This window comes from Homalodisca vitripennis, chromosome 4 (genome assembly GCF_021130785.1).
Source record: "Homalodisca vitripennis isolate AUS2020 chromosome 4, UT_GWSS_2.1, whole genome shotgun sequence".
In the NCBI taxonomy this organism is placed as follows: Eukaryota; Metazoa; Arthropoda; class Insecta; order Hemiptera; family Cicadellidae; genus Homalodisca; species Homalodisca vitripennis.
Window position 1 is genome coordinate 170,030,249 of NC_060210.1, and position 24,548 is coordinate 170,054,796.

The window sequence follows — 24,548 nt, forward strand, 5'->3', positions numbered from 1 at the left end:
CATTATTAATTTATATTGGAAGTCAAATGGAAAACATGAAAATTATTTATAACTTCCAATAAATGTGCTATATCTATATTATAACTTGTAATCGTGCAAGCTAAAAAATCCATAAGTGTAACTATTGTATCAGAAATATGTGTCTGGCAAACAGAAATAAATATAAAATTATACCAAATTTTTTGGCCGAAATACCTAACTCACCAACAAAATTTATAGTTTTTTTTTATTTTGTGCTTTCTCACAAAAAAAGTTAAACCTCTAAACCTATTAAATAATAGATTTTTATTCAAAATGATAGTACCTCAATTGATCTTGACGTTTTTCAATGTCGGCTATATAAGGACTTTCATTCAATATGAGCTTCTTTGCAAGCTCCTCACACTGGTTGAACCTTTCAGCTCCCGCCTCCACTCTGTGTTTAAGATCATCAAACTTATTCTGCAAAATCTGAAAAATTATTAAATTTTGTTAGTTCTACTGTATGATAATTTTATAAACACTCATTAGTTGGACGATCTTCTATGAACATTTGAGGTTAGTTTCAGATGTACTATATTATACACTTTTAAACACATTATAGAATATCTCTAGTGGCTTAGTTGTAAGAATGGTAGAGATGAACATAATTCTGTCATTGTGATGCATGTCAACTGAAGATGCATTATTAGTTTAGCAGGCATGTTTGTACAACACTGATGGTATGATGACTCTAATAATTTGAATTTTAATATACTTGTAAAACTTTCAAATTTTTAGAGCTCCAATCATCTTGAACATACAAATGTTGTTCTGTAAATTTAAATAGTCTGAAAAGCACTCATAATAAACAGCATTTTTTTTTATTTATTTAAAAGACAAACATTTTTATAAGCAGATACATTTTTTATTAAAAACTGAGATTTGGTTACAGTACAATCACTAAAAAATTATGATTATACATCAGCACTTAAAATAATTGAGGTTCCTATGTACTTCTCAAAACTTTGTACGGCCACATTGTTGCAAATAACCACAGAATTCTAAAACAATTTTTTTTATCTACGATACATAATATCGTAGATATATACTGAGGTATTAACATTACTTTTCCCAATTTTTAATGGTTTCCATCTGGAATATATTTTTAAAAAAATAATAAGTAAGAATACTAGTTGTTAAAAAAAATTACTTAATACTTTTATAAAACCAGTAATTTTGTGTTTATGTTTATACATAGTCTAGACAAAAAATGTTGCAAAAATGTAAATGGTCATTACCTTCATGACCACCGTCATGGAAACTTTTCATTGGTTGAGCTTAGCTAACAAACTAATCCAATCTATTTACAAATACTATCTCTGTATAAAGTTTAGTGTAAATATATTAACCCTGCATCTGGCAGTTGAAATTCCTACAATTGCAGGCACTGGTTGTGCATACCTTCATTCAAACCTATGTAGAATATTTATTATTGAAGTAAAGTACACACTATTATATATTTTATTTTCAGTACAAAACAAGGGATATTTATATACAGTTGGATTAATTTTTTTATTTAAATTTAGGTTTTTATTTTTCATTATAAGTGAAAAAAAACTAATAGTAAAACAAAAATATCCAAAAGTAAAGCCTTATAAAAAAATAGAAATAATTTTTTTATTACTTTTAAAAATATACTAGTTGTTTTATGCAAAACATCAAAAAATTCTACTTTTCCCAAAATTTTTAAATTGTTTTTGGTAAATAGTAATATGGTGTGTTTTTACAAAAAATGACATCACATTCTAACATTTTTAGATATTTTCTGTATGCTTATTATATTTTGAGACCTTTTCTATGTTTCAGAGCATAAAAAGTTCTAAATATTTATATATATATATATATCTAAAACTGTTTGTTACAAATCCAAAGAAGTGTTTTGTCAAGAAATAAAAGCTGTAAAAAAACACGCAATATACTGTCAGAAAATCTTTAAAATGGCGAAATTTAATAAAAATGATTATAATTTATTTATTTATTAATTATAAATAATAATTGTCCAAGTTCACCTGACTTATTTACTAGGTCACTCATATATAAAAAATAATGAAATAAACATTAATTTGTAACCTACGCGTAGGTCTAGGTATAATGATTTTTATATCACAATTTAGCTTACGTACCTGTGAATGTCACCAAATTATTGTATAATAAATTAATCACAAATAAAGCGTTGATCATGGTATACTCTATAGGTTTAAACTTAGAATTCACAAATAAAAGTTTGAATACACAATGAGTAATGCCAGCACATCAATATGGTGGCTACAGTCTTCTCGAAATTATAAAGTTTGATCACAAAATAAACACGTATAATTTACTCATTCCTTGAAGACATCTATACCACTTGATGGCAAATTTCACAAGGAAAAGTTTGATTTTGTTTGATACTAACACAACTCTAATAATATTATGAGAAATAACAAAATACTAGTGACTAGTGAAAGTAGTCGTCTAACATTACATAAATGTCGCAAACAATGGTTGCGTAGAAGGTCTCTTTCTTTGCAACATATTTCAAGAAACAGATGTTTGAAGCAGATGATCTTGTTGGGAAAGAAATTCTGAACACAGTGATGTAGCCAAACTCATTCCTAAACCAAGTTTCTCGTGGCAAAACTATAGGGTAAAACTCCCGTTTTTTAGTGCTTACTGGAAGTGCGTGACCAGACACGGCAAACCAACATTTGTATTGCAACTTAATAATTTCAGTGCATACTTATTATGCATTATTATTGAATAAACTATACACCAAATTAATCAGTGAAACATAATAATTAATTTGGTATAATATTTCTCTACTTAAGTTTTGATTTCGATAGCAAAAGTTTGGTTAAATAGATGACTACAAAATCGACTATCAACATTAGAGAAACATTTTTTAGCGACTCATCACTAGTCGTCTAACAGATGGAGGGGAGGGTAAAACATTATGACATTTATCACTTTTACAAGCCTATTTGTGTTTCATAGCCCATACATATAAACATACATACATTTTCGAGTTATGGTGGTTTTTGGTAATAGGGGAGATGATCAGAGAAAATACAAAACACCTACAGGAAATGTTATTAATTTTGTAATAGACAGATTATATGTAATATAAACAAAAGCTTTGTAGGCTACTAGCCAAGACAAAAGTGTGTAGAATGAGAGTATAAGTGTTTGTGTAGTCTTATTTTTAATTAATGTTGACAGTTCCTTGAAAAGATTATTTTCCACTATCATCAAAGGAACAACCTACAGTTAAAATTGTAATCAAACCACATGTACATTGATCACATTATCCTAATATTGATACAAGAAAATAAGCTTTTGAAAGTCATTTAGTGTAATCATTGATTTTGATCCTTATATTATTATTGTCATTATTATCAATGATAATAGATAATCACTGCTGAATTATCTAGTAATTACTGCTAATCTATAACGTATTATTTGTATTACAGCAATTCTAAAACGTATAGATTTTGTGGAAAATTATTAGGTTGAAACTTTAGTGAAGACAATCAGGTACTGACCAATAAGTGCTCATAGTCTTGACCATAATCCTCAGAGGCAGCAGCTGTCATCTGCTCACGGATCCAGCTTTCCAACTCAGCAGACTCAGTGAGATACTCATGGCGACACATACTCTCCACCAGTCGCTGCTGCCGAGCACTCGCAAGCTTCTGCAACATCCGCATTTGCTGGCTGATGGCCTGCTGCTTGCTAGCGATGGCCTTGGAGTCTGGATGTTTGGCGTTGATCATACTGTTGGCCGTATTTCCCATCTCGTTCACTATCCCAGAGTACGTGTCCAGTTCCAGTTCTAGTGCCTACATAACAATACAAGTATCTCTTTTAAATTATTGGAGGTCTATGACTATACTAATTTTACACTATTTTATATGAAAAAATATTGTTATTCCACACCATAAAAATAAATCATGCTACTGGACATGACACAAACTAAGAATGTAACCTAAAATAGTGCTAGCTAGACTGCATGACTAAATATTATTGCCAATATGACACATTCACTGCGGGTGTTGAGCATGCTCGTCATGCGAAAATGGCGTGTCGGGTGGTGGACGAGCGAGCTCGGCATACGGCAGCTGCTTTCATATTGCCTCAGTGTGAGTTGAGCAGTTGCCCAGGAAGGCTGTAACACTCATAGCGAGGTGTGCCTGTTTCGGTGAGTCAGTTGGTGCGATTCGTTTGTTGTGTATGCTTTGCGATATAGTGTGAGTGGATTATAGTGTCTGTTGACTGTGTAAATGTATGTACTCATAATGGAGGAAGACGATAATGTTATTGACGATAATTTTTCATCTGATGAAGACAATGAGTCGAGTTCGAACAGTTCTAGGGACGGTGAAGGCAGCGTCCCCCACCCCCAGTGGGCCACCCCACCCCAATACGTGTAATTGATGTACTATCTACGTATCATTCATGTACTATATACGTGTAATTTGCGAATGTTTGTGCCGAAACCTAGTGCGCTGCGAGCACATACAACACAGGGGACAGGCACCAGGTGCGGATGACAAGCAGACTCGGCACGGACATGACGTCACCCGTTCCGGCCAACGAAGCTTCTGGGGTACCTTGGACAACCCTTTCGGCTATCCTGACTCTGTTTTGGGTAAGTAAAAAACAAAAAAAATCCAGCATTTTCTGTCGCCGGTAATTTTGTCATCCGCAGTGAATGTGTTAACTATGCTAACTCATGTTGGAACACCATGTAACTTTAATATTGCTATTAATAATCAATCCTTGATGTAAAAATTAAAAAGTGAAATTTTGTTTTAATACAATTGGAAACTTACTCATACTGTGTTATATGTGTTAACCTAAATTATATAACATCAAGAAAAGAATAACTAGGATAATTATTGTTTTTGACAAAAAATATATATATAGTCTGTACCTTGTGTTTAGTGAGCAGTTTAGATGCTGCATCTCTGTCCCTTCCATAGTCAGTAGAGGACAAGACATTGTTACGTTCAGACAGCCAACTTTCCACTTCACTAGCCTCAAAGTAGAACTGCTGGGCCTTTAGTGAAAGTTCCAGTTTTTTACTCCTTTCCTGTGCCTTCATCTTGAGGTCTTGCCAAGCATCTTGCAGCCCAATACACAAAGATTCAACCTATAAACCCAAAATAAATTACAGAAAAAATAAATTTATGATATAGATTTATTTTAATAGTAATATAGATAAATTTAACACTAAAAGATAATATTGGAAATTTCAGAGAAAATTATTAAAACCTGTCATGTAAGTACAACAAACAAAATACAGAAAACTGCACAGGTTCTGACCTGTTTAGTCTCCGGGTGACTCTGGTGAACAAGAGCCTCTCCAGAGGCTAATGTCTTGTCAATCATTGGCTGATGCCCAAGAATTTCAGCCTCCAGCTTCTTATGTTTCTTGTGTAAAGATTGTGCCTGATGCAGATTCTGGCCCAATGTCTCTGAAGATGCCATCGGTAAGTGTTCTCGTATCCAACCTAGCTCAGCCTCCAACTCGAATCCAAACTTGTGAAAACGTAGAGATTCTTCCAATGCCTCTCTTCGTTTACGAGCTGGCTCTTGCAATGAGCTGAATCTGTAAACAAGAAAAAACTTGCATAAACATAATGTACTCAACAAAAGTTTCACTTCATGAAAGTAATCTATGTACATGTTGATTTTATCAGATAGATTCATATGATTATGTGAGTATAGAGATAACATAAATTAGGAACCTCATTTCTTTAACCCTTTCCACTCGTGTGTCGGACGTCGTCCGACATTGCTATTTTGCCGTTCCGCCCGTATGTCGGACGCCATCCGACATTGCAGTGACGTCAGCTTTACTTTATTTTTAGCCGGTCTACGATGTTTCCGATTGGTGCTGCGATCGCACGGCATTCTCAGGAACTAATAAATTACAGCTGAACTACGATTGGTCGGCTGCTGATTTATTTTGCTTTGTCATTCTAGTCACGTTTCCTAACCAATTTTCAGACGCGTTCGCATTAGTGACTCGATATGTCGTTACCAACTAAGTATATCTTTTCTTTCTGATTCAGAAGTTATTGCTGAATTACTTATTTAAGGCAAGGATAATCAAATAAACATACAAAAGCCAACAGTTATCTGTCAGTATAACAAATATATGGTGGCGTGGACCAAGCAGACCACTATATTGCTTCCTACAAATTTCCCCGTAAATCTCTGAAGTAGTGGAGAAAGCTATTTTTCTGGATGTTGGAAGTGGCAATAGTAAATAGCTTTCTCTTGTTCAACACGAATAAACAAAACCATGGAGAAAAAACAATTCAACACAGGAATTTCAGAGAAATCCTCATCACTGAACTTGTAGGCTATGTCCGTAACCCTATGAGTTTGAAGCGGGGTCGTCCTTCATCAGTAGAAAAAGAAGAAAGGCTAAACAAACAACCTCACTTTCTTGCAGCTCATATCCAACAAAAAAAACTAAAGACTGTGCTGTTTGTAGCAATAGAAAGGTGCCAGGAGGAAGAAAGGAAACACTTTACTATTGTAAAACCTGTTCAAAAAATCCTGGTCTTCATCCTGCAGAGTGTTTTGAACGATACCATACCATGCTAAAATATAAAACTTATTAGTGTGTATCAAATTTTATATCTCTATAATATAAATTAGAAATAAAATAAAATTATTATACAATATAATAATGTATATACTTTATTGACTTCCAGTTTGCTAAAAATGGGTTTTTACTGAAAATATCCTAAAATAAATACGAGCTGAGGGGGCAGACTAGTGAAAAAAATCCGAGTGGAAAGGGTTAAAAGGAAATTGATTGAGTGTATGTGGGGCTTTAATACATTAAATTTGCAAACTAACCATTCAGTCAAAAATTTAGGTACCAAATGAAATTAGACCGCTTTGGTTTCCAATTCTGAAAAAAGAACTAAAGAGGAAACCAAAAGAATGACACATCATACAGATTTCTAATAAATAAATGAGAAGACACAGTATGGTTTTGAGAAGTTCGTCTGGAATGAACCAATTAAAAAAGGACCCACCGCTGCTCCCTAATTTTCCACCACCTTGTTTCTGCTATGATGAAACTGAAATATTATCAAGGAACAGCTCATATTAGCGCCCCCAATAGCTCCTCAGGCACTGAAATAGGCCAGACTGGCCTTATCTACAAGAAAGACTTTGAAAATAAAGTGCTTTGTACAAACAGTGTTGTTAATGAACCTAATCTCAAAATACAGTAATTGATATAGCATTGGTTACATCTGAGAAATCCTACAGCGTTTTGTGTCTGGTTGAGCATCGGTTTAATGTGGACAATTGCAACTTAAACAAGCTTACTGGGCATATATTGGCCTCAATTTACTGTAGACAGAAAAAATTCATGGTGGTGGAGGTAATATATGTACTAAGTTCTATGGACTATTGTGAACTTGATGGGAGTACTTTCTGTCTAGAAATTGCTTTGAAGTCTGGGCCATTAAACTCTTATTAGCAAAGATTATTGTAGTGTCACTATATAAACCTAGTGGTTGCAATGATAACATATTTTTTTACCAGCTTGACTTAGACTACATATTGCATTTTAAATGTTATATTATCTTGTGTGGAGACTTTAACATTAAAGCCTATGGTAACAAACTGAAAACTGTTAAAAATGCATAATTTATTGAGGTCAGCAGAGCTATACTGTTTGAACTTCACTGCAATCAGGAATATGGCTTGCATTTACTATATTGCTTCTGATGTGCCTAAAATTAATTACAGTGTGTGTGGTCATGACTGGCCAATTTCTGATCATCACTTCTTGAGTATTGAACTTAATCTACATCAAAAGTGCAATTATGACAATATACCAATGAGTACATAATTATAACATGACTTAATCGTCCTCTCCCAACCCAACTTATTTCAAACATTGCTTAAGCAATATCGGTTGGGTTACCCTGTTAAATGGCCTTGATTGTAAAAGTATGTACAACAAATTTTATAATCTAGTCATACGAGTACACTGGTTTAATAACTTTTTACCTATTGTTAATAAAAGTAGGCCTACATTTGCAAAAACCTTAAAAGCAGGACATGGTATACTGCTGAACTGTCAGCAATGAAAAGGCATTTGATGGACTATTTCAACAAATCACCTAACACAGGGTTAGCAGAGGATAAAGAAGCCTACTCTGAAGCTAAAAGTACTTATAAAACTGCTTTAAATGGAGCAAAATGCAAAAGTAATGATGATTTTACCCTCACCGCTAACAACAAATACAAGGCTGCCTTGTAAGTTGTGAAGAGAGAATTAGGATCTACATCCGTGCATCATGAAGTGCCAGATGCTGAGAATTTTGCTACTTTCTTTTTAGAGGTAGTACAAGAAGTACGTTGTAACATCCCTGCATCCAATGTTGCAGCAAGTGACCTTGTAAAATCTTCAGCAGGTCTAACCTTGTGATTTGTTTATTTTAACCTACATTGTAGTTATGTGTTAGGTTCGTCATCTGCACCTGAGGAAGAGATCAGATTGGAGATCTCAAAATGTAGTGTTACTGATATCTTATATCACTGAGTGATGGAAAAAAAATAAAAAAATCTGTAACCTTCATGACACATGTAACAAATTAATCTAATAACAGCTCAGTTACTATCTCCACAGTACTAGGGGTAATAAAAACTGTTAACTTACTTTTCTTGACATTCTTTGCTAGCTTTCAAGATGTTATCAGCATCAAAATGACCTTCATGAACCATCTCCTGTCCCAGGGCTACCAGATCTCCAATACGCTGCTCCCATTGAATGATTTCTGTCTCTATCACCTAAACATAACACTTACTATAAGTAAATATATTAAAGTGCAATTTTTAAATATATCTAAAAATTATTACTAACCAACAATAAATATTAATAAAATCACTTATAATATTTATGTTGTAGGTAGAGACCTGATGTTTTTTGAGTAGTTGCTTGCAGTTGCGGAGGTCTGAGCCAACTTGGCGAGACTGTAGACTGTCCTGCAGCTCCTCCAACTTAGTCTTAGCATCCTCCATAGTACGATTGTAGCCATGCTGTGCTGCAGCCTGCCGCAAACGTTGCCCCTTATCCAACGACAGTCGTACCAGTGTCTCCCACTGGGTGTTGAGCTGCTGCAGCATTGCTGTCACCTCGGGTGCCCGGTAGTTACCTTCACTCACCAGCGCCTGTCCATTCTGACACACAGAGACAAGTGAATAATATCAAAGGAAACATTTATTCTACGGTCTTGCCCAGTCCAACAGAGTAAACAATAAACAACCTCAAGAAAGAGATTTCATTATTGAAAATATATCATTTTGAATACAAAAGCTCTGAAATTAGTCTAAACATTTGGACTTGAGTTGTGGTTTCGTCTATTGTGATTTTCAATTATTGCTACATGAAAAGTAAAGTAAAATTACCTTTTTAACCCTCCTATTCACCAGTAAATCATTTTGAGTTGCTCTAGGTACACTCTGTAATAGCCAGAGACTCATTTAAAATTGTTGAGTCATCTCCACTTCTATGACGTATTTAACCATCAAACAAGATTTTAACCCCGACAAAAATTATATCTACATGTTCCCAATGAACTAAAACTATCCAAAATAGGTATTGAAATTTCCACCAAACGTCATCAATTGACTTTGACAACTTATAAAATAATCATACCGAAGGGAATGTTCATTTTATGAGAATGAAACTTATATCACTGAAAAGAGTATCTCTTTCTAAAGTGTGTTTTTTTGTTACAAGTCTACACTTTTTCTTTAGTATTGATTGCTGCCTAGTGGCTGCACAGGTGTTTTTCTATAATGGCAAGTGACTCAAATTCAGTTGTTTTTTGTTTTGACAAATAAAAACTGTTTAGATATATTTTTTTACAGTGAAACTAGTATATTTCAAAACTAGGAGAATTGAAGTTTCATTTTAGTAGTCTGAGTTTTTTTGTTCGCTACCATTGGCCTCAGCTCCAGATGAAGAAGTGCAATATTTGTGTGATGTTACTATTATCTAAGCTGTTGCTCGGGCTGAAAACGCTGATTGAAAAGATATATAATAGGTTGCACAAAGACTGTAGGTGTATAAACAATGAAATTTACTTGCTGATTTATATTTTGTGTTACATTTATTGTGGCTATATTTTATACTAGAACTTGATAATTAGATGTACCATTATGTATGGGTTGCAATTTGAAAATTTTGAGTTTGGGTAGGTGTAGGGGGAAAAGATTGCTCTTCCTTTCTGAACATATTGTCTTTTTGTTTCCTCCAGCAAGTAATAAAAACTCCCGCAAATAGAAATTTGTTTTTAGACTTTTTTAAAGTTGTTTAGTTTTTATATACAAAGGGTGAAAAGTTTTCAAATCAACACACTGTATATAAAAGGAGATATCCTGACCAACTAACTGATTCATCAATTCCCAGCAAAAACCATCTCCCGCAAAAACAAAAGATGGAGACATGCAATTTGATATTTACATTTATCTATATTTCAAACGATGCAAAATGACAACACAACCATATATAGTAAATAATTTAACTCACAACCATATAGTAAATAATTTAACTAACATTTTAAATTTGTTTACATTTATAGCCTTGTAAGCATAGATAAAATTGGCATTAAAACACTTCTCATGCCGATCTTTCTGTAATCACTGATGACACAGAGTACATTTATACAGATAAGACAGCTAGAAGTTTTATAAAAAATATGCTTTTAACCATACATTTTGGCAAATAACATTAAGTATGCTATAATTGATCACTAGTGTATAATGTTATATAAAATGCACACCTTGTTGACTGTACGAAGCTGTCCTTCGTTGGCCCTCAGCTCTCTCTCAAACGCTTCATGCTTTTGAAGTTTTCTTTCAATGTTTGTCAAATCGCGATAAGACTCATCTCCTGCTGTCTTCATCTTATCATGGAGCCAAGTATTTAGGTCGTCAACATCAGCTGAGAACTCCTGGAAGCCCTTGGCTGCTGTGAGGGCGGCACGACGATCTGCAGCCAATGCCTTGAGAGCTTGCCGGCGGGCCAACACTTGCTGTCTGCGCTCATTAATACTACAACAAAAAGATATATTTAAGTTCTTTTTTATATTATGGTTTTTTTAACCGGTATGTTTCTGTTTGCAATTTATAATTTTAAAATATGTTCTTATGTTATGTTTTTGTATTGATACTGATTGATCAAGATTATTTTTAAAATCTTCAAAATGTTAGATGAAAACTGAGTGAAATTAAAACTATGCATACTTTATATAGTGACTCATGTTCAATTTGTAATATTAATTGAAGACATGTTTTCTTTAAGACTTAGTTTATTGATTTTCATATAAATTTCAGCCAACACCGTCATATTTATTTTCATAATAACAACAAACTATGAATTTACAGTGGCAAATTACCATGCAGAATAAATTAATGACTGTTTTACGTTAGGTTTCTTATATTTCCAAATGTTATAGTTATATAAACTGATAGATTTGGCAATAAAATTCAAGTTATGTATTAAATGTAGTATAAAAACAATTACTCACAATTTTTTGTCATAGTGATCAGCAGCTATCAATTTGTTAGCTGCTTCATTAAATGCTTTCACCCTTTCATCTTGTGCAAACAGAGTATTTTCAAAATCTTCATGTCGTTTCATTAAAGCTTCTACATCATCTATGTTACCCTACAAAAGACAAAACAGATGTATAAGGCATATTAAATAGAAATACGTGATAATGTAACCATTTGAAGTAGTTGTTTTCGCATGCACACTGACAAGCAGGAATTTGTTGAACAAAGCTATTATAAAATCACAGAGGTTCAATAAAGTCTCAGTATTTTACCTATTTTGGTCAGATCTTTATCATTTTTCACTAAAATATTCCTAAAAATACTCAAAATAAATCTATACTATTATTTATATTATATAATTCATTTTGTATACTTAAAATTATTCATTAAACAATAAAGAAACATTGACCATTCAGTGACCAATTTTGCTGTCCTAGGCTGTCATTTTAAAACTTAACATAGCTTTGAGATAACATATCACAATACCTAACACTTTTTTTAAAGAAAAATCGTTTTCACAATGTAAAAAACTAACAAATAAAATCCTGGTAAAAAAGTCATGCTGCTTTGTTCACTCACACTGACATAACTGCAATCAACTGACAGAACCTCACTTGTCAATATTCAGCAGAATAAAATACAATACATGTTATGTTTTGTCTTAAATGTTCTCTAATGGTTACTTAGTTAAAATAGTTCAAGAATTAGCTGTATGATAGAACATATGAACTGATGACATTGATGATGGGAATGTCAAACCAAATAATGTGGTTATAAGTCCATTTAATATCTAATCTTGAGGGGTGAAATAAACCTAACATAAGTGCAAAATAATAAATACTCAGTTGAGTTTTTCAAGCATGTTCATAAAACAATCAACTAAAATAAGTAAAAATATTTTAAGAGAAAAGTTTATAATAATAGCATTTACAAATACATTTACTTTTTTTAATGAACAATAAAACAAAACATACAAAATTACAGTAAATGCTATGCATAATGATCTTATTTTAATGCAAATTCATTAGCCTTCAACTGTAGATTGATCAAATTTATATTTAAAAATTTCATTTCCTAAATGTAGACATAATTCTGGTTCTTTATTCTAGTATCTCAGTGTGGTATCTTCCACAAACGTTTTACCTGTGATCATAACATAAAAAAGTTTTTGTACTATTTTAAAGATCGAGGGTAACAATTATCAAGAAGAGTTTCAGTTAGACTTACACCAAGATCAGTGAACTCCAGGAAGGCCTCATGGCTTGAAGTGGTGGTGTCAATGTGATCAGCTTCTTTGTTGAGCAGCTGCAGCTCTAAACACTGGCGCAGCCAGTCACCCTTCTCATCAAAGCCACGCAGAACCGCAGCATACTCCGTATCTAGCCGTGTCAGCCGTTCTTTCACCTCTTCCAGCCCAGGGTTGCGTGACATCAGCTGTTTCCCCAGTTCACTTACTTCTCTCAATCTACAATTTCAAATTTTTTACTAACAAAAATTAAAAAAATAATTCTGTGACCGTAGAAGTAAACAGAGCACAAGTTAACATTACTGTAATGCAGCTTCTTGAAAACTCATATTCCTGAAATTTAGGAAAATTAACGTAAATTGAGTATTGTTATGTTTTTGTTCCCTAGAAGTGGTGATATATTAAACTCTTAGAATGATGTATTTAAGAATATACCCCTGAGCCGAAGAATATACCCCTGAGTTTCCAATAGTGTAATATTCTTTGGTAAATTAGGTAGGAAAGTATATAAACTTTCTAGAAGGTATATCCATTCTACTACCTCCCAACCAAAAATTATAGGAGAATTTATAGTCCAAATAATGTCAAAATGTTAGTCCATAGGTGTTTAAGTATATCAAACATCGCCAGTGATAAAATATACGGACACTACCTGACAACTGGCATGCATATGTAGAAATAACTAGATAAGTATTTGATTTTTATGTTTAACAATTATTTATTTAAAATTTACTTTTAACAATGGAGGATTAGGAAAAGTGACTAGATTGTTAAGGATAATATTACTAATTGCTACAAATGGTTTGCAATGATTACAAAACATTGCAAATAGTATAATAATCCATTGTTTTATAAAAAAATTATTCATAAAAATCAAGCAAACGATTTTGATTAAAGTTTTCCATTATAGCCTATTAAATACATTGGTGTAATACGATACTACAAACTATATTTCCATAAAAACTCTCTTTCAAACATTAAAAACATAAATTTTTTAAATAGCACTGAAGGTCAAAGACATAACGTAGTTTTGTTTGAAATTCAGTATGTACATGTATGTATCTTGTAAATATAAGCATAATATTTTTTATCAAATATAAAAAAAAAGAAACAGCTAAAAAGTTATGTTTTTCTTACAAAGAAACTTTTTAGGAAGCGCTTTTAAAATTTTAGTTACATAATTAGCACTTATTTAAAACATACTACTTATTTAAGAACCTACGACAAAAGTAATCTCAATAAAATCATATTTTAAAATGGTATCTGGTAATATACTAATAAATAATCCTTTCGTCGTTATATAATCTCAATATTTTTCGTTGTATATTCCTAATATATGCAAGTAAAATACCATTCAATGGCTGATCACAAACTATCTGGAACGAGCAGAGATGTCGAAATTAGAATAATTTTTAATTGTAACTACTTACAGGTTCATCATACCTCTTAAATAGTCTGTATGAAAATGTTTTAGAATTTCATAATCTGACCATAGAAATCCATGACTGAAGTGTATTGCATCATGTAAATCGTGATTTGATTAACAATAATTTATTTATAGTATCTTCAAAATAAGAAATATAAAGTGTAAAATCTTGCTACTGTGCATCAAAATTAAAGATAGCTTTACAGTCACCTCCAGGTTATACTAACAATGTTGTGCTGAACTGAATGAAATGTTACGATTATAGACATAAACTGGTGCTATCTAAAAATAAAAATATATACATACTCATCATCATGAGCTCGAATGTCATCTCCAAGATCTTGGTGATTCTTAAGCAAGTTCTCTGCAGTTACAACATCTCTTGCGTTCTCGTCTGCATTCAGTGCTTCTTTGACAGTTGCTATCCAGTTTAACTGTAACAAGCGATTCATAGAAATCATTGTTTCAATTTATTATTTATTACTTTATTAATATGATTTCTTAGCATGTGCACGACAACGTGTACCCCATTGTGCGTTTTTTCACAACTGCCGTTGTGTACCCAGTTGGATACACACAGAGCTTTCGTAAAGAGCGTTGTGCGCCTGAAGAGTACACGTTGCTATGCATTTCCTTATTGTGTTTTTATTGTTTGCCTGTCTCTGTGGTTTGTTAAATTTGATTCTGCGCTTAAACAAATACCTCAGACTATTAAGCCCGCCGGGCACACAACTACTTAATGTTTAAGTTAAATCAATTTCTTAGGTACCTCTTGGGGTACACAAAGAAACATTTAAAAAAACATATTAAAATAACTTTTTGGTACAACATTGCAAAGCCTACATACTTTTCATGTTATACTTAGGCGTTTAATGGAAAGAAATCACGGTATTTAGCCATTATTACTGAAAAATTCAATGGAAAATAAAAAGGACCAGAAATAAGCCATTGTTGTTCTGAAAGTTCTGAATTAATAAAATTATTTTGTAGCTGTATACAACAATGTCTAATAAATAGAGGGAATCTATTTTGTGACAATTCCGACACTTCTTCCTTAATTTTTATAAATAAAACACTTCTAGTATCTTTTCTGGCACATTAAAAACATGATAATTTAAAGGTAAAACTTTTTAGATGATGAAAAATAGCTTCAATTTTCAGATTCCAAAATACTGTTACTTTTTTCTATAATCATCTTAAAATGTTGCAAGGAAAAGAGTTTGCTGCACATTATAAGGATTATGAAATACACTTCAAAATTTATAAAAAGTTTTATTTTTACTTCATATTGTATTGTAGCTGAACTGAAATCTTTTGTAAACTTTTTAAATACAACCCTTATCCTGTTCCCTTACCCTTACCTTGACAATTGTGTTCTTTGCAATTTTAAGTTATCTAAAAAAACACTGTCATTTTTTTCATTTTGTTAAATTAATCTTTTAATTAAGCACTTTTAATTCTTGTTGTTTAGTCTCACAAAGGAATGAAATTAATACATTCTCTTAGATTTTTATGACAATATAAAATGTAAAATGTCTACATCCTAATAACATTATAAATGAGAAAGTGCCTTTGTTTGTTTGTTTTGCTTTCACGTAGACTATTCAGCCGATTGTACTGAAATTTTATATGAACATTCTTACAGTTCCTGGGATGAATAAGGCTTATTCTTATTTTGAAAATCCCACTAGGCTATGCCCCATTGGTCTTTAAAGTAGTGATAAATTACATCTTGGTCTATATGTCTATTGTAATCAACTGTTCTGTGTAAGAATTGTTTATTATTTTCAATTTGTTTTCATTTATAGTGTATACATTTTTTAAGGAATAACCATAATTTTTTACGCCGTTTTACATTTCAGTGATTTGGTAAGTACTCATCTACCTTAGAAAATGTCGTAAAACATAAGATGGTCAGAATTTGTCTCCAAGAACTATGCTAGATGAAAATTCGCTGGACTGTGCTTTTGAACTAATGTACCAATTCCAGCTCTAAATCTTCTAAAATATTAACAATATTTTTCAGTTTATAAAGAAACAAATACATAGTGTCATCGTTAATGTACTTTTAACTGTACATTTTATCAAATATTAAGTATTAGATCTAAGAGACAGTGTTACTAACTAAATTTTACAACAAAACTAAATTTTACTACAAATTTAATACTGATATAAAACCAATCTTAGTTCACTATTGACAGAAATAGGCTTCTCTGATATGTGATTTATATTTTCATCGGGAAACAAGTAAAATCAAGTATGGAAAAAACATACTAAGCACAAAATGAATTATAATGGGCATTAATATACACTTTTTTACATATTTTCTTGATTGTGGCAACAAGGCAAACTCAACATTGGCGTCGGAAAATATAATTCACTCAAACCAGCAGTTGACATACACAAGCAACACCTACTAAATTGCATTCAAACCAGCAGGTTAACGAGACAATATAATCTAACTTTTACTTTTTATTTAACGACTGTTATAAAACCTAAATTACTTGTTTTTTGACAAAATTAGGCTCCTAAGAGCTATGTATGTATGTATATTTTCTTGATTGGGAAAGAGACAAAATCAGCTATGGAACAAAAAAGGTCGGTGTAAATTACAATGACCATAAATAATACGCTTTTTGACAATATTTGTTTTATTATGGAAAGAAGGCAAACTCAACATTGACGTTGGAAATACAGTTCACTCAAACCAGAAAATGTACATAGAGACCTAGGAAAATGCATGCGAAGCCACGGGTAACTGCTAGTACTTTAAATATATAACAAACTTTGCATATCTAAGGTTGCGAAAACAAGTGACCTCATTGAGCCACGGCGTCTCTCAATTTACAAAATCAACCTTAAAAAATAGGTGATTTTGGGGTCTAGAATAGTTTATAATCGGCATAGATAAGATGAACTGTTCTGAGAGTACTGACATGTTTTAGACAAATTTGTAAGAAATCATATACATTAAGGTAAGGTTAATGATAGAACTACATATGTTGTTCAGTAAGAAATAAAGTGACTTATCCACTATTAAGCTCAATCAATCAATGTTTATCATTAGAATGACATATCATTCAGCAGAGTTAAGCAATAAATTTTCCTTAAATTTTTATTAAAGATTCTTAAATAAAAATTTATGTAACTCACCAAATTTTTCGTGCTGTTCATGAAAACTTGTTGTCCAACAGCATTCTCCAGCCTTGATCTCCTTTCCACTGCTTTTGCCTGTGGTGATAATCAATTATCAGTTTACTAATCTCCTTAATTAACACGTTCAAACCCAAGTGATGCCCTGGTGTGTCTTACACGTCACACCACTAGTACTGCAGACGCCACAATGGCCTCAAGTCCAGGGGTATTTTTAAGATGCTTTTTTCACTATTTAAAAATAAATCGTAATTATTGCTATATCAAATGTTTAGTTATGTCTAAGAATAACAAATCAACCTTGGTTTCCAAAAATGTCTTCAAAGTATTGATTATTTTTTACAACTTGAGTTTCAGCTAATTTGTAGCTATTATAATTATTAGTTGACTCGATGTCTGCCAGTCTTTCACATGTTTCTATTACTATTAGCTGACTCGGATTTCTGCTATTTTCTTAAATGTTTACTATTGTTATTTGGGAAATGAGTAAGTTTCAGGTTTGACATGTAAGTAACATTACTATGGTGATGTCATAGTACTTTTGATGTAAAATAACATTTCATCACTAGATTTCTATTGATGTTATTTAGCAATATTATTACTATGTATGCCTGTATGTATTATATCAAGAGTTTCAACACAAATATTTGGTCAGAGTGACACATGTCCACACTGTTAGTACCGATGACGTAATAGTGGCTGAGTACTTACATTAAAAGTATGTCACAGTACATTTAATATGAACAAATTTTTGAAAAGAAATAATAATGCTAAATGAATACAATAGGCTAGAAAACTAAGTTTGGGATTTCAGGTGCTATACCGCAAAAAAAGCATAGGCTTGAACATATTAAAAGAAAATGTAATTACAACTAAATTCAATAATAAAGGGTTTACATAAAGTATTCAATTTTTAAGTGATAATCCTATGTGTATTCTGTGTATCACTTTAGACTCTCTGATAGAGTCATATCTACTAGTAAGTGCCAAGTAAAAAAATATGATTGAAAAATACCAATTTTGAACAATTTTTAACCCTTTAAATACAATGTTAAGAAAAGTAATCATGCAAAAATATTTTGCTCTATAATTTTTATATGATTGCACTAAAATGCTGCAGTCAAAAATGTTGATTTTGTAGATTGATAGAAAAATAATATTTTACCTACTAAGTATTGTAGAATCATGATTTTCATGTTAATTTAAAGGTACATACATTTGAAAAACAAAAAATATGTTTCTGTGGGCAACTGCATAGTTCTTTTAAGTAGGTACATATTTGGTAACTAATGTTATAAATAATGAAATCTGGTAAAATTTAATACAAGTTTTGTTTAAAAAAAGTGTCCTAGGACTAGATAGGCCCTACAACCAGATTTCTATAAAAAGTACATAGACATAAACAACCAATATAAATAAAACGGAATATAAAATGTTGAAATCATTGGACATGAATAATCTAAACAAACCAATGCCATTCGTTACAGCAAGCTATGATAAATTGCAAAACAACATAACAGCTGGATTACTGTATTCAACAGTCAATAGTCAGTAACAGCTGGTGCTAAAAATCTGATTTTCAACACATTTAAATGCAAAAAAATTCCTTATATATATATATATATATGATACTAACCTTTACTTTTCCCCAAAGTTCCTGAATTTCGTTTTGACGAGCATTCACATTTGCTTTCTCATTTGGATATGATGACTTAACTCTGAAAACAGTTGTACACAATTGTTTAAAAACAAATTAATCAATAATAGCACAGTATATAGCAATCAATATTCAATACCTTTTTTTACCATGTGCATTAGAATAATAACAGAAAAATCAAACATATGAATGTGCTTTTCCTACTTAAAACCTAATACCAATTAGTAAAATAATTCATTTTTTCTCTGGTTAGTCTGTCCAATTGTGAGATCCTGGTACTATTATTAAAAAAATGTATTATCTTAACATTGTTGATAATTAAATCATTCAGAGATTAATAGTCTTTAAACTAATTTCCTTGGTAATATTTGAACACAGATACTTTTAAAACTGTACACTCAATTTTAAAACACAATAGAATTTAAATTTCAAGGTTATCTTTTAAGTTACAAAAATTGATGTTAAGAAAATGCGCCCAGGGATGGAGCCCAAAACAATGTCAGCAGACCTCAAGTGGTCTTTTTAGCTATGGTGTTCAATGTTTGTTGTTAGTCAGTACAAGTTATCTATCTATTTTTTTCAAATGCTTTATTTAAAGAAAGTTCACAATACTTTTAAACATTCCAAGAGCTCACAGAGCTCGTGCGGAAATACTATTAACATCCTCTATCTATGTAAAAGAGGATGTTTGTGTACATGTCATTGATAGACTCTGAGTCTATTTCAACAATCATAATGAAAATTTGTATGTATAATTATTCGTCCACAGATATATGATAAGGTTTATATGCTATGCCCATTGATGTAACTCGCCACCAGGTGGTGCTGCAAAAGATAAAAGTTTTCAAAGCGCCTGCACATTATAAACTGCAATTAAAAGACAAGTTACGTACATAAAATATCCAAACACTATTTGAAGGCACTAAGTTATAATGTATATTTGTCTTTTAAGTAAATTTCTGGTTGAACTTAAAGCTTGAGTGTTAAACCATTTTATAATAAAGTACATGCACGTGTACAATGGCTATAAACATACACTTTTGACAGATTTTCTTGATCGTGGCAACAAGGCAAACTCTACATTGGTGTTGGAAATATAATTCAATTGAACCAGAAGTGCTCATGCACAAGCAAAGCTTACGAAAAGCATATGAAGCCACGGAAAACAGCTAGTTATTTATAAATTGAAAAACATGATTAAAGTGTCAAGTGTAGAATTTTGCAAGTGTTATGTCAACATATTAAGTACTAATGATAAATACACTTTACAAGAAGGTCAGCTGATGTCAGTGACAATTAATCTAGTTTATATATTTCTGCCTATTTACCAATTGATGTAGTTTCTACTAGAAAACGTTTATATAGTTGCAGTTGAGTTTTTATAAACATATGTCAGTATTTTTAGTTGACACTATTCTTACATTATAGAAAAGATTAAAAAAGGTATACTTCACACCGATATTGGTTTTGCTGATTGTTTTATTTTACAAGCAATATTTAGTACGTATTTTCAAAAAATCTGAAATTCTTTATTGGTAAAAGGTGGACATTAAGATGGGATATACAGTGTATTGACAACCATTTAAAATAAAACAAAGTTTATATATAATTTTAATAGGGCCTTAAATTACCTGAGGAAGCTGGAATAATAACATTTTCACTATTGGTAACAAAAAGCACGAAATAAGACAATGGTGGGTCAACAATACATACAGTACAAACTGCCCTGAAAAATCTAAATTTTGCTAGTACTTTAACAGAAGACACTAAACAACCGAAAAACAAGCGCATTTTACACACATTATGTCATTTTATTTCATAAAAAAATTAATATTTTTCAGAATTTTTATATTATTCACTTGTTTTGTTAAGCTAAAAATTGGTTTTCCTGTGGTTGTATGGATCTAATACATGTTTAAGATCATTTAGAATAGTGTAGTAATTTTTAATAGTAATAATAACTTTACATTTTGTAACCTTTGAAATCTTATTTGCTTTTACACAATACTGACAGTGAGTGATGTTTAGATTATCTACCTACTGTACTTTGTAAAATTGTTTAAAGTACTGCCACAATTTTACTTCATGGATGGCCATACTGTACATTTATGTTTATCGGACACTTCTTAGGACACTTATAGGAGATATTAATATTGACAGACTCCCTCAGGTTTCTAACAACTCAAAGAAGAAACTTGAAGAAATGTTAACCAGTCATAACATTGTAAGGACTAGAACTTCCAGCAACAAGAGTTGTGCACAACTCTGCCATCTTCAATCGATGTAGTGTGCACAAATCTTAACGAAGAGGACATCGGTGTTGAAGTCATCATAACAGGTCTGTCAGACCATACAGCACAATTATGCACTGTAAACCTGCAAATACAGAAAAAAACCTATCCTAGCTCAACCTGTAGACATTTTAACTAAAGACAATATGCATCATTTTAAAAACTTACTCAGCTTTGAATCTTTTGACTATGTATACAATACACATGACGCTGACAAAAGCATATGAGTTCTTTAGTAATGTGTTGTGTAGAACACTCAATGCAGCTTGTCCATATAAAAAAACGAGGGCAAAGAAAAAACAAAAGTATAGAAAGGTGTATAACGAAGAATCTCATAGGTTAAAAACTGACTATCTGAAGGCCTTGGACAAAACAAAATTTATTATGGGAAGAGATATAGACCAAACTTGAAACTGTTGCAAAAAAAAGGGCGTATGATCTGCAGCTTAAGGAACTCAGAAAGCAAGCTACATCACATTTCATTAAGCAATCTAGTAACAAGCAAAAAGCCCTATGGCAAGTGATAAATTATGAAAGATGCCGGGACAAACAGGACTTCAGACTCCATAGAACTAGAAATTGATGGGAAACTCCAATCAGACCCACTACTTGTTGCAAACCACCTTAATCTATATTTTACAACGGTAGCTGACAAAACATTAACAGAAATGGGACTCACACAAACAAGCAAACAACTCAACCAGCCACAGAAATCAAATACCTGATATATCGTTATGGCCTTGTACCCTGAAAGAAACAGAAGAAGCCATTTCTAACCTCAAACAAAAGCCCTTCGGCTGGGGTGGATGACATCTCATCAATCCTTTTGAAAGGCTGCTCAGAGGAACTTGTACCACCTCTGACATCTATTATCAACAAAACTTTCTCCCAAGGCATTTTCCCTAAAGCTCCTAAAGTTGGCAAAAGTGTTTCCAAAACTAAAAAAAGGATCTCCAACTGACATCAACAACTACAGACCTATATCCCTCCTCTCTACAGTTTCAAAGTGATTGAAAAAGTAATGTTAAACCGGCTTATAACACATTTGACCGACCAAAATGTCCTAACCACCCAACAACATGGGTTTCTGAAAGGAAGATCAACAATTTCAGCACTGATAGAACTCACAGAATTCATTATAGATCAAGTGGAAGATGGAGCTGCTGTGGACTAGCCTTTTTCTGGATTTTACTAAAGCATTTGACTGCCTGGGACCATAATATCCTCCTTCAAAAGATGAATAATATGGGAGTCAGAGGAAATGCAGCCAGTTGGTTTTGCAAGCTACCTGGAGGGAAGAACACAAATGGTAGAAATATCATATACCAAAAAACAACACCTCATATCGTGTAACATTAACACCACTCCCTCTAAGTAGAGGCGTACCCTCAAGGATCTGTCTTGGGACCGGTACTTTTTATTCTGCTAACCAACGATCTCCCAAACTATCTCCAAGAGCTTAGCCAGGTACTCATGTATGCTGATGATACTGTCCTCCTCATAGCAAATAAACAAGTACAAGAACTAGAAATAGCATCCTTTATCGCTCTAAATACAGCAAAACAATATTGTAAATCAGAATGACTTTAGTATTAAAACGACCATAAGACTCAACAACTAAACTTTGGAAGAAGAACAATTGAATTTACAGGACTCCCAGAAGTTGACCTAGATAATAAAGCGAAATACTTGGGAGTAACTATTGATGACAAACTCAACCTGGACACCACATATTGATAAAATTTGTTCAAAACTTAACTCCTGCATCTATGTCCTTAAAAGACTAAAAGGCTACCAATACTCAGGAGATAACTAGAATTGCCTATTTTGCACTTTTTGAGGCTCATCTTCGATATGGCATAACAGGTCTGGGGCAACTCCTCAGCAAAAAATGTGCAACGTATCCTGGTAATTCAAAAAAAAAGCGATTAGGATCTTAGCCAACCTCAATCCACTTGACTCCTGCAGAAGTACATTTAAAGAACTAAAGATACTAACATCAGTATCCCTCTACATCCAGGAAGTTAATTCTTTACACTACTAATCAAAATCTAACAAGAACAGGACAGCTCCATTATTACAACACCAGGCATGGAAACAATTTTCATTTTGCCGAACCACCGTCTCAGCCTATATGAAGAGAAGCCAAGCTACATGGGGACCAAAATTGTTTTAACTGCCTTCCTGACTACCTGAAGAAGATCTCCAGACAAAAACATTTTAAGAGGAAACTTCAAGAATGGCTCCTGGAGTGGTCTTTTTACTCGATCAAAGAATTCACTGACTTAAAACAACAACATCAAAATTTGTACAATTAAAAACCACTTTTGTATATAAAATATGACTTTACTACCATGACGCCATTGTATTTCTCCCATGAAATTACAAATAAAGAATTTTTGATTTGATTTGATTCTATGGCTACAATCGTCTAATAAAACAAATGAAATTGTGGACTTCTAGAGCCCCACGATGGGCTGAACAAGTCTATTGAAAGAAAAATCCAGTATGATAACAGGACAATTTTAATTTGGATTATATATCTTATATTTGGTATTTTTTTCTGAAAATTAAATACTGAAAAATGTACAAAACATAATCCAAACACTAAAATTAGCATCTAACTTGTTTTATCAATTTTTATAACTAACATATATATTTATTTTTATAACCAAAACATTTTATGAGGACTTCTTCACTTTTTATACTATCCTTTTAATTTTGACTGAATTAAAACTTATATGAACTAAAAAAATTTTTTTTATAAGGCGTCCAGTGTGAAAAAATTTTAAACATCATTTATTCCTGAAATAATAATAACGGGCATTTTTCAGTTTTATAAGTTTTCATTTACATTTATACTTATTTCAACTTTTATAATATTGGATATCATAACATTTCAGATTATAAAGAAATAATGGTTTGATTTATTAATGTCTCGTGTTTGTTGTGTAATTAGGATTTTTCCTATTCAATGACTGTTCACATCCACATGGATTATAAGTGTGTATTAATAATATTCCCTAACAATATTTTGAGTGATTTAAAGATAAATTATTAATCTAGTCATAAAACAAGATGATTTTTAAGTTGAAACTTTAATGTTCAATTAAAAAAACATATATCCTCTCAAAAACAATTTTTTTAAATAACTATGTAAAATTATTTATTACA

The 24,548-nt window shown here is 32.0% G+C and overlaps 1 protein-coding gene across 1 annotated transcript in view; it reads right to left on the reverse strand.

Moving 5' to 3' along the window:
• Positions 1-24,548, reverse strand: part of LOC124361291 (spectrin alpha chain-like) — a 91,875-nt gene that overhangs the window by 61,672 nt on the left and 5,655 nt on the right. Inside the window, 12 exon segments of the mRNA XM_046815338.1 lie at positions 305-450; positions 3,543-3,839; positions 4,934-5,152; positions 5,326-5,611; positions 8,699-8,829; positions 8,956-9,219; positions 10,827-11,097; positions 11,574-11,713; positions 12,829-13,066; positions 14,580-14,707; positions 17,427-17,504; positions 19,063-19,144. Coding sequence (XP_046671294.1) covers positions 305-450; positions 3,543-3,839; positions 4,934-5,152; positions 5,326-5,611; positions 8,699-8,829; positions 8,956-9,219; positions 10,827-11,097; positions 11,574-11,713; positions 12,829-13,066; positions 14,580-14,707; positions 17,427-17,504; positions 19,063-19,144 — 2,280 coding nt within the window.